General features: G+C 55.5%; 3 protein-coding genes across 3 annotated transcripts; 2 read left to right on the top strand and 1 right to left on the bottom strand.

The window, feature by feature from the left end:
• Window positions 1–3,358: 3,358 nt before the first annotated feature.
• On the top strand, window positions 3,359–6,073 carry PV07_03999 (uncharacterized protein; the record flags this gene model as incomplete). The annotated part of the gene is made up of 1 exon (XM_016390767.1): window positions 3,359–6,073. One exon carries the CDS (start codon window positions 3,359–3,361, stop codon window positions 6,071–6,073), a length of 2,715 nt encoding a protein of 904 aa, XP_016252669.1.
• Window positions 6,074–9,748: 3,675 nt separating this feature from the next.
• On the top strand, window positions 9,749–11,344 carry PV07_04000 (uncharacterized protein; the record flags this gene model as incomplete). The annotated part of the gene is made up of 1 exon (XM_016390768.1): window positions 9,749–11,344. The coding sequence occupies one exon, from the start codon at window positions 9,749–9,751 to the stop codon at window positions 11,342–11,344; it is 1,596 nt and encodes a 531-aa protein (XP_016252670.1).
• Window positions 11,345–14,273: 2,929 nt separating this feature from the next.
• PV07_04001 (uncharacterized protein) lies at window positions 14,274–16,008 on the bottom strand (the record flags this gene model as incomplete). Its single annotated transcript, XM_016390769.1, has 2 exons — window positions 14,274–15,713; window positions 15,769–16,008. The coding sequence occupies 2 exons, from the start codon at window positions 16,006–16,008 to the stop codon at window positions 14,310–14,312; spliced, it is 1,644 nt and encodes a 547-aa protein (XP_016252671.1). The 3' UTR covers window positions 14,274–14,309.
• Between the last annotated feature and the right edge of the window lie 543 nt (window positions 16,009–16,551).

Consider the following 16,551-nt stretch of genomic DNA (forward strand, 5'->3'; position numbering starts at 1 on the left):
GCGTGATTATTACCTTTCTCCTTCTCGCCTCTTTTCTTCCTTCCCTACCGCACTCACAACTTACCGCTTTGCTGTAAGACTTACTGACGGATATTCCATTGTGCTCCTTCAGTTCGGGGCCGGAGCCCGCACGTGCATTGGCAAAAACATCTCCATCCTCGAGATGGGCAAGTTCATCCCGCAGATCCTGCGCCACTTCGACATGCAGTGGGCGTCGAGCGCCCCGGAGTGGAAGACGGAGGCAGTCTGGTTCTGGAAACAGTCCGGCGTCATCGTCCGACTCAAGTGGCGAGGGAAATACTGAGAAAAAATAAACCACCGGGGATAGACGGTTGTCCCGAGCTTTTTTCTGGAGGAGGAGAGCTATTATTGCAACGCAACGGGGCAATCCCTGCACGAGGTATGAGCGGCCGAACCAGACTCTAGACTGCGCTATCCCCAGGTTCTCGTCCGGGCTGGACTCCTCTCCGTCTACCGAACGGTCTCGCTGGGTGCGAAGGCACGGAGACATGAGGAGCTAGGCCTTGTCTCTTGAGGTACACAGGACCAAATTGGAGTAGCATGCACAGCGAATTATCTATATGCCCCCTAATCACAGGCATTCCACACCTGCTTACCAGACGAATACTCGCACGATAAAGCATACTGCTCCACCTTAGTCTCTACCTACGCGAGAACTAGAGGGTCACCTCCAGAGACGTACTCCGCACATGGCACATGGTTGTTATTCAACTCAACGGCACGTTCCCACTCGATGCATGCGCACTTTGCGTCCTACTGTCCTGAAAAGGTTAGGGAGAGGGGAAAAGGGGGAGCGTTATTCAATAACAATCCTAGTGTTGGAGGCAGCACGAGCACTAAGTTCAAAGTTCTAGACACAGACTATCCTGTAGTCTGCCATGCGTCTGCAGAATCAAGCCCCGCACAAGCCGCTCAGAGTGGGTGCATTTGGCGCGTCCTTGTTGCTCTGAAACCAAAGTGTGCGGAGGAGAGGACCCCAGTGGTTCGAGAGAAGACGGTTCCGGTCCCAATGCTCACATATGCAGATTGAAGGAAGGATTCATATGAAATTGATGCTGGGTTAGCCCGATCTGAGCAAGTTGTCGATCCCAGCCCGGAGATGTGATTCCTTTTCCTTGCGTCTCGGTCAGCGTAAGGACAAATCCTGTGCGTTCCCCGAGTAAATTCCAGCTCAGCATGCCCAGGCACAAGGGGGGCCGATGGAGCGATGAGACATACCGTTGCGCGAATTACCTCAATGGGCAACTTTCAAACAAGGATTGAGCGAAACCCAGGCAGACGACTGCTAGAGCGGGGAGTTCTGAGGTCGTGGCTTTACTGGTGGGTGCATAAGAACTAGGGACACTCTTGTGGATAGAGATAAAGACTATCCTTCGCATGGCTAGAAGTTGCAATCCTTTCCAGCCTGGGGCAAGATAAATGCTCGGGGTGGAGCAGCGCCAGGATGTCTGGCCAGCAATGTTGGAGCCCAGACGAACCGCTTCAGAGGCAGAATTTTCGACCTCTCACGATTTCGACCTGAGACAAAGAAGTCTAAGCCGCCAGGCCTCGAAGTTTTCCATCGGGGAACTCGCCCTGGCACTACTCTAGCACCGAGTACGTACCACTCGTACCTAGGGTCTGGGCGGCCAAAATCCAATTGTGCCGCGGATCCTTTTGGGTGGACAGGATGGCCAGCTTTCGCTGCCTTGCATTCGTCCGTTGGCTGTCCGGAGCAGACGGCGAGGACGGCTTGCAAAGATCGGGCCAAAACGCCACTGATCTTGTTGAAGAGCGTGACAACCCTGGCAACGTGGAAGCCAGCGAACAGCATTGGGAATCCTCCTCCACAGATCAGTGGGGTGTTCCATGCTCTGTAGAGAATGGTTTGGAATTGACTTTTGTTAGCTCAGGCACAGTTGACGACGGGTCGGTGGATCATGGCCATCACCAGGATAGTTCGAGGTCTGTGTTCCATGCAGGAAAGGTAGTCTAATACTGGTAGTCGGTCTGTTGGAATTCATGTTCCGTATATAGGCCGCCACACAATATCCAGCAAGGCTAGTATTCATACTGTGGTGATACCGGTGCTCTAGACCTCTCAATAGGCTCGTGATGAATTCTGCGGAACCTCCGGAGCGTTGAGCATCGTATTGCGGAAAGTTGCCTGGGCCGTGCACAGAATCTTCAGGACATCCACCCCAGTTGGTCATGGCGAACAAGGAATCTCGTATCCGGCTGCAGATTTGGTGCGAGAATGTTGCCAGCTGAACAGGTCCCCTCTGGAGCGGCTTGTTTCGCTTGAATTCTGCTGCCCCTTGAAACCAGCAAATCGAAGAGGCGCAATCGAGCTCTAGTCAAGCGCGGTGGCTTTGGCTCCCGCGCGGCCTGTACGTAAAATACGGGCTGCCGAATCCGCCCTGAATATTAACGTGAAGAATTGGTCATAGCCAGTCCTATCTTCTTGCACAAAAACACCATCTCCTTGGTGGAAGGCTGGAGGGGTCAGGGGCCGGGTGCCCTTGAGCTCGTCTCCCTCGTGGACTAGTTTATCACCAAGTCCGTTGTGGCTTGCAGGAGCTGCAGGCCGACTAGCCCCAGTTGCAGACCCCAAAATCTGCCAACCACGTTTTGACGTCTGGAGTAGAGTACCTGCGTGGCTTCCTCTGGCCCTGCCGAGCCTGTCAGTTCATCTGGTGGCATCCCGCAGCCCCGACAGTTGACAGATCCTGACTTACGAATCAGATCAATATGAATCCTCCTTGTCAGGAGGCAATCGACGATCCTTCATCAACGATTGAAGCGAGCCCAACCAGACGAGGCTAGTATTGCATCAAAGTCCGAGCAGGTAACATCCCTGGCCGTGCCAAAAGTGGAAAAGATGTAGCGGTAGCTGGGAAGGGGAGGATATTGTGGCTAGTTGCCTCAGGAATCGTCTCGGGGCAAGCTGTAAGTTCAAGGATCTACCGGCCTTGTTCAGGAGCCCTAGTGGGACAGGAGTCTCTGTACTACGTGGTACAGTGGTACATTCCAAGAATGGTATTGGCTTGGACAATGCATGGGATTGTTGTACCAGGAACCTGCCGCCGCCGCCGCCATCAGTAGTTCGTATGGGAAGTGGATGAGGGCTTCCCGCGTCGAATGTTCTCGTCCGCCTTGACCTTTCGATTCGAAGAGGGGGAAAATGGGAAATAAAGGCGGGCGAACTCATCCTGAACCCATAGATCCGCTCCTTCCTACCCAAACTTTTATCAACCTCGAGCTCTTCGCCGTTGAATGTTCTGTTTCTAACCGGCAGGGGTATACCTGTCCAGTCTGAGATCCAAAGACTCACCCTGCCACTCTCACCCTCTCGACAATGGCGCCCAGAAAGGGGAAGGAGTCCCTTTTGGACCTCTGTGGCCGGGCAACCACCTTGGGAAACAGCGTGTCGGTGCGCATGCTGGAGTATCTCAGCACCGTCAAGGAGCCCCCGCATGGCTTCCGTGAGCTGGCGACCAATTTCCTCGACATTTGTCGAGTCCTTTGCTCCATCGAAGCAGGACTGACCGAAGCCTCGAGGGGGCACAGCCAGTTCCCCAGTGACATGCAACAGGAACTCGACAAAAAGTTTCGTCAGGCCAATGATGACTTTATCGTCTTGAACCAGATGCTCGTCAAGTTCCTCGAGTACGAGAAGAAAGGAAGCTTGGGCAAGCTCAGGAAAGGATGGCACATGATGTTCGCCGATACGGACATTCACAAGATGAAGGACTCGCTCGCCAGGAGCCGCGATGCGCTGGGCATGAGTGCAATGGTGTTCAGATGGTACCTGGGCGACGCAAAGGCGGATGCCTCTGTTGGCATAGGATATACGGGTCTTGCAGCTGTCCTCGAGCGCATGAACCCCAGCATCAATCCCAGCATCAGGCACACTCCGTCGACCACCGTGAAGCCTGCCCTTCATGCTCCTCTTTCGGAAGCACCCGATCTTCTGCCACCGCTCCCGTCCATTCCATTGACGGAGAGAACGTCAGAGTCCAACTTCCTCTCCCGGCTAAGCGAGGATCCAGATACCTTGACCGCGATCCCTCAGAGACAAAGCTTCAGCAGGCCCGCGCCCAGTACCAGGTCCAGCAAACTCACCGTCAATTCCGCCACCAGGGAAAGGGAACAGCAAATGATGAGCAGTGAGAGTTCGCGAACCGAGGTTGCCGTGGAAGATCATGTCTCTGTCAAAACGGCGGATTCATTTGCCCAGATTGAGGACATGATCCACGAGATCGGACTGGACAAGCACTCTTCTCCCACTGCTCGCGTGAAAGCCGACCCTGCCACAGTCCCAAGATGGACACCTAAACAAATGTCTGGGGCCAACTCCGCCGCCCTGAAATCGTCCTTGTTGAATGCCGTCCAGCAGCAGAAGCACAAGATGATTGAACAACTACTGGACTGCGGCGTGCCTCCCGAGGGCGACAACGGAGTCAACCTTCTCCGAGAGGCAGTTCTTCATCAAGACGTTGAGACAGTCCGGCTTTTACTCCTCTTTGGAGCCGATCCCAATGGCCTCGACAAGATCAAGTTCAGTCCCCTTTTGTCCGCGACAGAGCTGTCGTTCCTCGAAGCCGCAAAGTTGCTGCTGAAATATGGAGCAGATCCTAATCTTCCCGCCGGTCCAGAGGGGGAATGTCCCCTCGCCATGGCCGTCGTGGAGAACAAGCTCGAGTTTCTGCAGCTCTATCTCACGTACGGAGGAGACACCAACCTCAACACCGCTGATGGCAACACTCTGCTCATCAAGGCTATAAACAAAACGAATCCGAAGAAGTTGGTAGAGCTTCTTGTCGACTATGGGAGCGACGTGAATGGGAAAAATGGCGAGGGCGAGACGCCCCTTTTCACAGCAGTCCAGTCGAGAAGAGTGGACATCATGATCTTTCTCTTGGACCACGGAGCCGACCCCAACATGCCTGGTCCTAAGCACCTTTTGTGGCCTTCGACCTACCAGCCAAAAGCACTGCAGCTGCTGCTATCTCGAGGAGCAGATTACAAAAAGTGCCCCGGGGTTCTGGAACTCGCCACAAGTATCAACAATCTGGAGTCGGTAACGACCCTGCTCAAAGCCGGTGTCGATCCCAATGCTAAGAAGGACGGGGTTTATACACCACTCTGTTCTGCCATTCGTGACAACCGAGGCGAACTTGTCTCGCTCCTCCTGGCCAATGGAGCGGATCCAAATCTGACGGCGTCGGAGTACCCAGCCTTCAAGTGCGTGACCCACGACCGCACGCATCTACTTCCACAGCTTGTTGCTGCAGGCGCGAACCTGCACAAACCCAAGGGCATCATCGAGAAAGCCGTTGCTCACAACAACAAGGACGCGCTCATGTACTTACTTGACCAGCACGTCAGCCCCAATGACAGAAGCGCTGAAGGCTACACACCTCTGACTACGGCAATCCGTGACGAGAGACTTGACTTTGTCGACATACTACTGGCCAACGGTGCAGACCCTGGCATCCGAGGTCAGGACTGGCCTATCTGTATGGCTGTGAAAAGACCCGAAATTCTGCGCAAGCTCCTTCCTTCCCTTTCCAATCCAAGAGCAGTTAAAGGGGTCCTGGAAATGGCCGTGGTTGCCAACCAGCTCGAGAGTATCAAGTTGTTGCTGAAAGCGGGTGTCAATGTCGAGGACAAGAACGGAGGTGTTTTCTCTCCTCTGACAACTGCTATTCGGGAGGACAGAAGAGAGATTGTTCGCTACCTGCTCGACGAAGCTGGTGCCGATGTCAACGCCCCCGGCGAGCATCTGCCCATCATCAAGGCTATCCGGAGGTTCCGCAACGGCGATACCGAGATCATTGAAATGTTGCTCGCGCGAGGGGCCGATATCAATCTCATGTACCGGGGCTGGAACGCAGTGCTCCAGGCGGTGGAAAATGGAGACGCTAAGACGTTGAAGCTTCTCGTCGAGCGAGGTGGTGGCGTCGACCTGGAAGCTAAAGACGAGTCGGGGAGGACAGTGATGGATATTGTGAACGGGCGGGGGTGGGATGAGGCTGTGACCATCTTGGTGGGTGGAGGAAGCCCGTAAAGTGATGTGTATGGATGATGGGATGAGGGACTCTCGGACTCACTGAACGGCATTCGGGAGGTAATTTCCTTTTTGCGCGCCTCGTTGAGGCAGTGTACCAGTATATCCATTTCCTTTGTGACGATGGAGAGGCTCTTTGTGCGTTGTTGTACCACAGTCAATCAATTCATAGGCGAAGATTGCCGTCGAGGGAAGATTGTGATTTCCCGAGCGAAGCCAAGTGTCCAGGGTCCAGACAAGGAGGCTGCGCCTCTTCCTGTGACTTGTATTTCTCTTGCCTTTCTCGCATGCCAGTGTTGGTCGCGTGGACCTCCTTGTCCTCCCACCCCCCCTTTTTCGCCGGCTGGCGGACTGACCGAGGCTGATTTGGCTAGCAACGCATCTGGGCGTGGACTGGCTGGCTGGCTGGCTGGCTGGCTGGCGACGGAGTACCATGATTCATGCAGACGAACCGCATCACCTTTGATGAGCTATGTTTGATAGGCGAAATTTGACGCATCCTGGGACTGGCCCCCAGCAAGCGACCCCCGGACTCGCGCACTGGAATTCGCCCATCGGCAGCGGGGAGATTGATGGGTACCTACCTCGTACTACCTGCTACCCAGGTGGGAGGACGAGTGCTCGGGACGTACAGTAGTACTCGTAGTAGTGCCTGTTCAGGGGGGCCAGTGCGAGTCGAGTACGAGGTACTTGGGTGGTCCAGTCTCTCAGGATGGGCACCGTCGTTTGGCCTGCCCAGTTAGCTGGTTACGAGTAGCTTGGTGGTACAAGTACAAGGGCCTTTCTACAAGTAGTTGCCTAGGTACCTCGCGAGCTAGGTCTTTCTCAGGGAGGAGGAGCTTGCCTACCTCGCTACCCAGCCAGCCACCGAGACTGTGGAGGGACTTGCAACCCTGCCACCTGCCCAAATACGGACTGCTCGTAACGATTACCTGGCAAGCCTACTGCACTCGTTCGTTGCTCGCATGCGGGGACTTCTCCGTCTCGCTAACCCAAGGGCTCTTCAAGCCCTCGAACTTTTCCTCCCCCCTGGTGTCGATCCGGGGGCCACTAGGACTGGCGCCGCGCCGTCACCGCCGATCGGCGATTGAGGCCTTTTAGGTAAGATTTGAAGATTTGAAAAAAACCCTGGGGGCTGTCTCCGCGTGGGCAGGGAAAGCAAATTCCGTCCGTGGTCATGATGTAAACGATCTAGAGACATGACGTTTCCCGTCGAACAGGAACAGGCTCTTTCATGACGCAGGATTGATGTTTTGTGGCAAAGGTAAGAAGCGACGTAGGTAGAAGGAACGGTAAAAGTAAAGAAAAGGGGGGAGAGAGACTCAAATGTGTGATCTTCAACATTTGGCAGAGCTATTGACACTGAACAAGGGCCATCACTGTGATTGTTGTCGTAGACTCAAAAGTTCCAAAATACGTCTCGACCACCATGTCGCCCCGAAGTTGTGCAATCCAGGCGGTCAAGCCCGCCCTGAGACCAATCCAATCCCTCCAGACGGGATCCAGACAGTCCAGAAGAGCCTACGTGTCTGCACGTCCTGATGTCCCGGGCACCTACAACAGCAGAGTACCAATGTAAGGTCCGCGTCCAGCCTGAATGCAATTACCACAACCATGTGTCTATACACATACATTTCTTTGGACGAGTATTGACACGATGGGCCCCCCCCAAAATGCAGTATCGCCGTCGGAAGCGTCTTGGCCTTTGTGCCCTTCTATTACCTTTTCCACAGCACCAAGCCCGCCGCGTCCGGGCAGGCGGAGATGACGGAGGCGAGAAGGCAAGGGGATCCGTCGAACGAGTATCGGGATCCAAGAGATAGTCCGGTCAAAACGTTGGAGCAGAAGAAGGCGAAGGAGGGCAACCTGGTTATGAGCATGTACATGGGTGGGCAAAATCGATATGAAAACGATGTTCTATATAGGAGCATCATGGTGAATGCAACAATTTCCTTGAAGAACAGGATATGTTCTCTATACTGTTGTTGGGCTTGATGTGTTTCACAGCACATGGGTCTTTGTACGTGACTATCCTCCGTGCCTGTTGTAGAGATGCAACGCAAAGCTCTGGCGAAGTCCTACCAAGCCTGCCTCACTGCCCAGTTACCATCCAGTGGCTCGTCTTGTTCGTAAGGCCGAGGCCCCCCCTGCACTGCCCCTTTCTGGTGCCTGCCTGCAGCCGCAGATATACAGCATCAGGTCGCCGTCTTTGACGTCTGGAGTCCCATACCATGCACTCTCTGCTGATGCAAACATGTTCTCAAGCACGAGAATCCTAACACCTGGCAAGGTCCCCTAGGGCGGCACTCTGAGCCTCTTCGAGCACATGCCCTCGTCATACCGAGTCACCCCCGTTCTCCGTCGGGCTGCGTGCTTCATCCCGGGTCGACGTGAGTCCGAACGACTGATGCGTCATCCAGCGACTAAGACTGGATCATGGTTGGTGGCTCGACCTAGAGGGCAACGGAAATCGAAAAGGGCTTCAGCCAATACATTGGACAATGGGTGTTGTCCACCAAGGCTGATGTTGTCAGCTTTAAAACTGGGCCTTGTGCCTGACTTACATGGCTTTGAAGTAATACAAAACCCCATCACGTGTTGACCCTCCAGAATTTCCTTCGGCTGCAACTAACAGCATGTAGGGCTATCACTATGTTTATATTGCTATACTGGAAAGAAACGAGCTGAAAAGTGCTTCCGAGGACCGAACGACGTGAAACTATTCGGAATTGCCCGGCTGGGACAAATCGCAAGTCAGGGCGAGTTGTAGACGATTCCCGGACATCCAGCTGCTCTCGAACGGAGTTCTGCGAAAGAAGGAAAGACATCAGCCCATTCACCGGCAATACCCCTTCCTTGAAATCAGAAAAAGATCGACTCGCAGTGCTTGGGTCAGGCTACCCAGAAGGAACCCCCGGTGTTGACCATACTCTTGAATATATCGCCAACCCCACGTCCTCAGCCACGAATCAGCAATAAAGGTGACTGGTGTATCGCGTCTCACGAGCCATGAGTACGATCGGAGTTCAACTTGTGTACAATCAATCCCATCCCCCTGCATGAATCGCTACAAGCCTCCGCGGAAAGGAGTCAATAAGGTCCACTCCTTTAAGAGCTTAGTCAGGGAGACGATGGAGCAGTATAAGACGCGGGGAACCTGCTCATGTGCTTTGCTCTTCATCCAATCATCGCAGGTCGACGAGAGGGTTGCTGTGTCCTGACTCCCGCATATGGGCCAACCGAGTAACAACGAATGTCAAAGGTAAGACGTCCCCTTCTCCCGACGTCGATCAGAACAGGCCCCTTCCCTCGTACAACCCATGATCGTCGCCTCAAGCCATTGCTCGCACCTGATGTGGACTCTCAACCTCCTCCCAGGCTCATAATGGCTCAATCTGGGATGTCCAGCCTGAGAACAGAACAGGGAACAAGCTTCCATCGTCTTATGTAAGGCCCCATGGAATCACGGAACACTGTGAGAGTGGGCTGTCGACCCCTAACGTACGACCTTGGATCTTTCTCGTCCCTCAAGGCGAGTCTGACCACTACACGGGACCTCTGCGAATGAGCCCGGCAAGATATAATATAAGGTACGTCAAAGAACCTCTTCAAAGGCGAGACTCGTTTTCCACCGGCACAGTTGTCGTGAAACATCCAGTCTTGACCGTTTCGACCATGCTCTTTTCGTTGTCTTTCTCGCTCTGGTCTGTTGCCATTTTCCTGCTGGCGACGGCTCTCTTCAGATACCGACGGCTGTGCTCCATTCCGGGGCCTCTCCTGGCATCATTCACGGACCTCTGGAGGTTTTCTGTCACACAGTATGGAGGGTTCTCACACACACTCAAAGAACTCCATAATCAGTACGGGCCGTTGGTGCGAATTGGTCCCAACACCGTGAGCGTCTCCGACCCTGCCGCGGTTCCTATGATCCATTCGATGCACGGGGAGTTCAGAAAGGTATGCAAGGTGCCCACCCCTGCCAGCCTGCTTCGACTGACGCCCATCCGTGATGTCAAGGCCCAGTCTTATACGACTTTGAGAGCCCTTGTGAACGGGAGAGTCCTCGGCACGGTGATTGATATTTTAGACGAGGACGAAGTGTCGGCTCTCAAGCGGGCAGTCGGAAGCGCCTTCGCAGCCAAGAATCTGCTGGATTATGAGCCCGATGTAGACCATGCTCTCGAGACACTCGTGCAGGTCCTTCGCAAGTCCCGAACGGCGACACTGTTTGACGTTATGCAGCAATTCCAAGTCGACTTTCTCCTGAAGGCGGCCTTCAGCAAACAGACGGATTATCTGGAAACCGGACGATCCGTCGCCCCGGTCTCGGCCTATGCGAGACTGGTACATTGGGGCCGTTGGCAAAGCGTGCCCGCGCTCGAGAAGCTCCTTTTCAAGTCTCCGCTCTGTTGGACATGGTACAGCAGACAGACCGCAAAACCCCAGGCGTGGACGGCCATGGCCATCGAAGAGTTCAACAAGCGAAAGTACAAAGCGGATGAGGGGTTTGTGAGTGATGCCAGTGAAAAGCCTGATCTCATGGCCAAATACCTGGACGGACGCAATCGGCACAAGGACCGCGTCTCAGACGAAACCATCCTGAGGATGATCTCGAGCACCATTGCCGCTGGCTTTGACACTTCGGCCTTCACCATGACCGCCATCCTCTACTACCTGGTCAAGTATCCCGGGGCAATGAAGAAGCTGCGCTCCGAGATCGACGAGGCGCTCAACGCAGGACGACTGTCCCCCCAGCCACGATTCGTCGAGACAGACAGGCTGGACTATCTCGGCGCCGTCATCAAAGAGACCATGCGCATGCAGCCCTTCGTCCGAGTCCCGCTGGAAAGAGAGGTTCCTCCGGAGGGGGCCGAGATCGCTGGGACGTTCCTCCCGGGCGGTACCATAGTGGGCGTGTCTGTCTGGAATGCGCATTTCGACCGCACCGTCTTTGGGAAGGACGCCGACGAGTTTAGACCCGATCGTTGGCTGGAGCCTGACCACCAGCGCCGACTCATGATGGAGAGGACCGTGCTCGGATTCGGAGCCGGCAAACGCGTCTGCATTGGCAGACACATTGCCGAGCTGGAGATGAAGAAGGTGATCCCGAGAATCCTGCTCGAGTTCGATGTGAGTATCAAAAGTCCACACCAACTTCACTGCCTCGCTCCCTCCATCCATCCCGTCTTCCCCAATCCTTTCCTTGCCTTGCACGTAGATGGACCATCCATGCTGAGAGGTCGCCTTCCTTCGCTGACTGTGGCATTCTGAACTAGATCTCCCTCGAGGACCCAACCTACCGTCTCGAGCCGGTCGACAAGTGGACCAACTTCCCGAAACCGTTCTCCCTCATCTGCCAGGACAGAGCTTGATTCAAACCATACGGGGACCGGAGTCTGGAGTTCGGGGTTTGCAGTCCTCGTTCTAAGATCCTGCAGAACAATGTGAAAGGCTTGGCTTCGCCGTTAGGTGGGATGCAATACCGCGAACGAGCGACCGTGTCGTACATGGCTTGGGGCTATCCCGCTGGGTCAATCGCGAGTTGAACGATGATAGTGTCATCACACTTACTCCGTGCTTATGTTGAAGGACATAATTACATAGGCTCCATAGCGCCTGAAGGTAAAAGTAATCAAATAGCTAATAATAAAACCTCGCAGAGGAGGGCTTTGTTCAAGTATTTCATGCCCTAGACGCAGACGCAATACAGCCAGGCACTCCCTCTTCATTAAAAAGGGTGTCCAGTCTCATCACTGAACGACAATACCTCTGGCCTTGGCTTTCCGTGTATTGTCGACAGTTGGGGGGGTAATTCGGCCCGCTGGACTGGATTAGATGAGTTGAGATGAGATGAGATTCAAACACAGAGAGCTAGCTAGCTAGCTCACTAATGATACAGGGAATTCTTCTTCTCTTGGAGACACATGGCGTGAATTTCCGCCCGGGCGTATTGCGTGCACGCAGTAGTGAACTCCAATAATGCGCCCGTGTCTTTCCTCCGTGACTCATGTGCCGTCGCACGTCTTCTCGCCAACTTGATCCTCCGCGCACTCGGCCGGAGCGGCGTGCTCAACCGCCTTAGTCAAGTCCTCCAGGAAACGCCATCTGGCCCGGCGCGCACAGTCCTTCTTCTTCCAGTCGCGCAGGGTCCCGCGCGGGAACCAGTCGACGCCGACGCTCTCGTGCAGCAGGCTGGCGTCGTGGGCGACGACGACGAAGACGTGGTCCGCGGCGTCGAACTCCTGCAGCACGCCCACGATCTCCTGCGCCCGCGCCGGGTCGTGCGCGACGCCGGCGTGGATGTGGTAGAAGGGCTCGGTGCCCCGGCCGCGCGGGTGGATCGTCTCGAAGATGTGGCCCGGGCAGCCGACGCCCGGCGGGTGTTTGGCCGCGTAGGGCGTCGGGCGGACCGTCTTGGGCAGCGGGAGGTACGCGGTCGGTCGGAGCTCGGCGCCGTGATGGGCTGCGTCCGCGCCCATCAGGACGAAGGTGTCTTCTTCCTCCGCGTCGCCGCCGTCCCGTGTGGTGGTGGTGGTGGTGGTGGTGGTGGTGGACGACGACGACGTCACGCGCGCGAGCCCGCACATGTGCCCGACCGCGTGGCCCGGCGCGTCGAGGAGATAGAAGGACCCGTCGCCGAAGTAGTCGATGGCGCGGAAGCGGCCGATCTGGACGGTCTCCGAGTTGTCGAAGTCGACGACCTTCAGCTCGCGGCCCGCAAAGTCCGCGGCCAGGAGCGGCGACTGTTCGTTCTCCGGGTACGCCGGCAGGAACACCTCCTGGACGCCCGGGCCGACCACCAGCGCCGTACTCCCGGGAAACGTGCTCGGGTCGCCCGTGTGGTCGTAGTGCCAGTGGCTCCAGACGATGGCCTCGACAGCGCCGCCGGCGACGTCGACGCCGCCCTCCTGCAGGATCTGCGCGACCGAGTCCTTCTCGACCTCGATCTTCCAGCCCGGCTGGGTCACCAGGCCCCGCACCGCGGGCGGGAGGCGCTGCCAGTCCTTCCTGCACCCGAGGTCGAACAGCAGTTTCCGGCCCGTGGACACCTGTTCGACGAGGAACGAGAAGGACGGCACCTGGAGGATCTCGTGCCCAAACTGGGTCGGCCCCATGAAGACCTCCACAGGCACGTCGAGGCGGGAGGTCGTGTCGATGATTTGGACTTTGGCCGCTGCACCGGGCGGGATGTGCAGCACGGGAGCCGGTTTGGGCGGATAGAGGAGCGCCTCGTTCTCGTTCGCGTCGGTCGAAGTCATCCTGATGGATCCCAAGTATTCACGGCCACAGGTGAGAGGAGGGGATGCCTTTCGTGTCTGCTGCCAGAGTGACGGTCGGTGGTAGAGCCATCTCACTGCTTTATAGAGCCCAAGACAAGAGGTATTTGGCAGGTCATGGTGACACTAGGGATCTGACAAGTCGGTATTTTGAGTCCCCGGTTGAAGCCCTCGCCGAATCGACCCAAGAAAGCCATCGTGCCCATTGCCAGTATTGCGGCAATAGCTATTGTTAGGGGGCTGGATTTGGGCACAGGATGAGAAAACGAAGGATGACCACCGCCTCGAGGTTGACAAAATATGCTTTGCACCATTACCACTCTCGAAATACGACACCAGGAGAAAATCAATTCTCGGATCATTCAGCGGTAGGGGAAACTGGCAGTTATTGCGCCCGACCGAGCCCGGTCCAAGATCCTGGGCTGGAGATATGCCAGAAATTGCCTAATTGGGAGAATTTCGCTGTTTATCTCCGGGTCTCAAGACGGGTCCTCGATCATGGCAATGGCAATGGCACGGATTTCTCTCCTGCGTTAAATAGATTGATGACGAGAAGCCAGTAGATGCCACGTCGATGTAACCCACACCGACATAATCTGTCAATCTCGCGCACGTCTTATTGAACTTGTCGACATCAGAGAAACACTTCGAAGAGGAGCATTTGCTCACTGCCATGTCGAGGGTTCGTTCCCAATATTCCAGTTTTGTGCCGTCCAGCTGAGCCCGTGAGGTTCCATGTCGATGTCTTTTCTCCTTCGGCGGAGCTGGGGCTTTGAGCATGCAGGCAAGTATTGTTCCTAGTATGGACACTGACGCGAGCCATTGTCGGGCACCATATCGTACCTAACCTGTCGCCGGTGTCGCTTGAGTTCAAATATCGTGGCCGCTCCTGATCAAATGCCCTACCAGCACCCGTGGTTATGGAAAAATCGGCCTCCTGCTTCCCGGTTTGGTTCTGATCATGGTGTCTTGGACGACCGCCGACTATCACCTTGTGTGGTTGAGGAAGGACGTGACAACAGTGCTGGCACAAAGTTGGAACCGTGGGGCTCGACGACATCGCAATCCAGGAAGCCGTCAAGAATCAAGCGAATGGCCTCCCAGGAGGACAAGTTCATCTGCGCAACCAGAAGGGAAAACTGGTCGCTGAACCAGCTCTCATCGCATCGCCGAATGCCCAGGTGGTCATGCTCTGCTTGCGCCCCGACGTAAAGAGCCCACAGTCGTGCGTTGGCGTATTTCATCGATCCGGTAAACTCCACCACCAATTGCTCTTTCTCCAGAAGCTGCCTCGTCAGGGTTCGCAAAGGCTTCTTCGTTTGATAGATCTCCCGGCCGAGGAGAGTCTCGTCCCCAGCAATCAGGCGCGTCCAGTAGACCGCAGTCAACGCGAGGTAGGCGTTCTTCTTGTGGAGGTGCGATTGCGGGCCTTTCCCTTGCTTTGCCTCGTCGAGGCGGTCAAGCGCGTACTTCACGAGTCTCGTGTGCTTGACCAGATGGCTGGAACACCACCAGGTGAACACGGCGGGAGACAGGCCGTCCCCTCTTTCGGAACCGTGCCTCCAGACTGCAAGGCTTTCGCGCTCCTGAATGAACATGTCCACAAGAAACTCATCCTCAACGGAGGGATCCAGCGATGTCGAGAACGACAGCTGCATGGCCGGCAATTCCTTTCTGCCTTCTGCCCAAGGTGTCTTGAACACATCCGAAACCCAGCCGTCATAGTCTAGAACGGGCTTGCGCAGGAACATGCAGCAGGCGCAAGCTTCATTGTACATGAAGGATCGCAGAGACGTGATGTCGACTTGCCCCTGTTGACTCTCGTATTTCAATGCCCGAGACAGCATCGTTGCGTGGAGCCACGCCCCGTCGGCGTTTCCAGCTTGCGCCTCGGCCATATACAACGTGATGATGTGCCAGTAAGACGACCTCGACACAAATCCGGAGCCCTGCTGCATTTTCCGCAGTAGCATTGAGGTACTCTGAGATCGAAAACGTAAACTCTGGACGGCGAGCTCGGAATTGTCGGTGACATTGGACGCGACCTGGGCCCATCGTGCGAGGAATCCCAGCGCGCCACCCTTCTCATACAGCGAACGGACGACATCTCTCCAGTCATCCCTGGCGGCGTCGAGCGTTCTCCATCCATCCGACCCGGTGTGGTATTGTGACGGTATGACGATGTCCCGGTAAAATCTCAAAATATCGTTGACTCTCGGCGAGATGGGCACCGGATAAGCGTTGAAAGGATCAGAGTTCCCTTGAAACAACTTGACATCATACACCGCAAGCCCGGGGCTCCTCTCCGAGCTGGTCAGAGGCTCTGAACTGTAAGAAGTACATGACGAGGCGGGGGAACTGCTCTATGGAATGAATTAGTATGAGAGCCCCTGAAGCACGCCACGAATCTGTCCTCACTGACGACTCTGAGCGGTCCTCCTCGCTCTCCGAGGAATGCTCTCGAGAGCCGGATGTGGGTAGTTTCACGCTCTTTCTTAGCTTCAGGGCAGAATCGCGTCTCTGCCATGGTCGGTACCGTTGTTGGATGTGGCTGAAGACCCGTTGCCGGTGGGGCTGTGCTTTCATATTCAGCGCATCATGATTGACCCATAGGAGATCGGTCGGGTAGCCATGTTTGGATGTCGACGTTACGGCCATGGTGGAAGTTTCATTGTATGGACTGCCAGTGATTCGAAAGGCTTCATTCGGAAAGCATCAACTGTGGAGTTTGGGAGGTATGGCGGGGGCCCTATATCTGCTATGCTTCTAGCCAGGCACTCGCCAGAGATAGTCTTCTTCAAGAATTGTCGGAGGGAGATTCGCCTGGTAGGGCCCTGGTTAGAGGAGCTTTCTCGACGGTTACATCTCCTGACACGGTGGCTGACAAACCTAGGGGGTTCTCAGGATTGGTCTCGTCAGCGCGGTGATCCTTTCAACATGGGTGCGGAGGTTTCGGTAGCGTTGCCCTTGCGCGTGGACTCCAAGAATGTGGTTGAGGAGGTTGGAGGAGGGTTAAGCGGTGAGACCACCTCCATGTGGCTTTCCAAGGCCTCGAGGCGCTCTATCTGGCCCAGTTTGAGGATGCCTAGGCTCGGCTCCTCGTGTATGCTGAATAACAGATGATAACGACTGGCAGTTGGACCGTTACAATTGGCGGAGTAGTTTGCTCGAAATGACCAAGCAACACATCTCCAAGCAGGG

This window comes from Cladophialophora immunda (genome assembly GCF_000835495.1).
Source record: "Cladophialophora immunda strain CBS 83496 unplaced genomic scaffold supercont1.2, whole genome shotgun sequence".
In the NCBI taxonomy this organism is placed as follows: Eukaryota; Fungi; Ascomycota; class Eurotiomycetes; order Chaetothyriales; family Herpotrichiellaceae; genus Cladophialophora; species Cladophialophora immunda.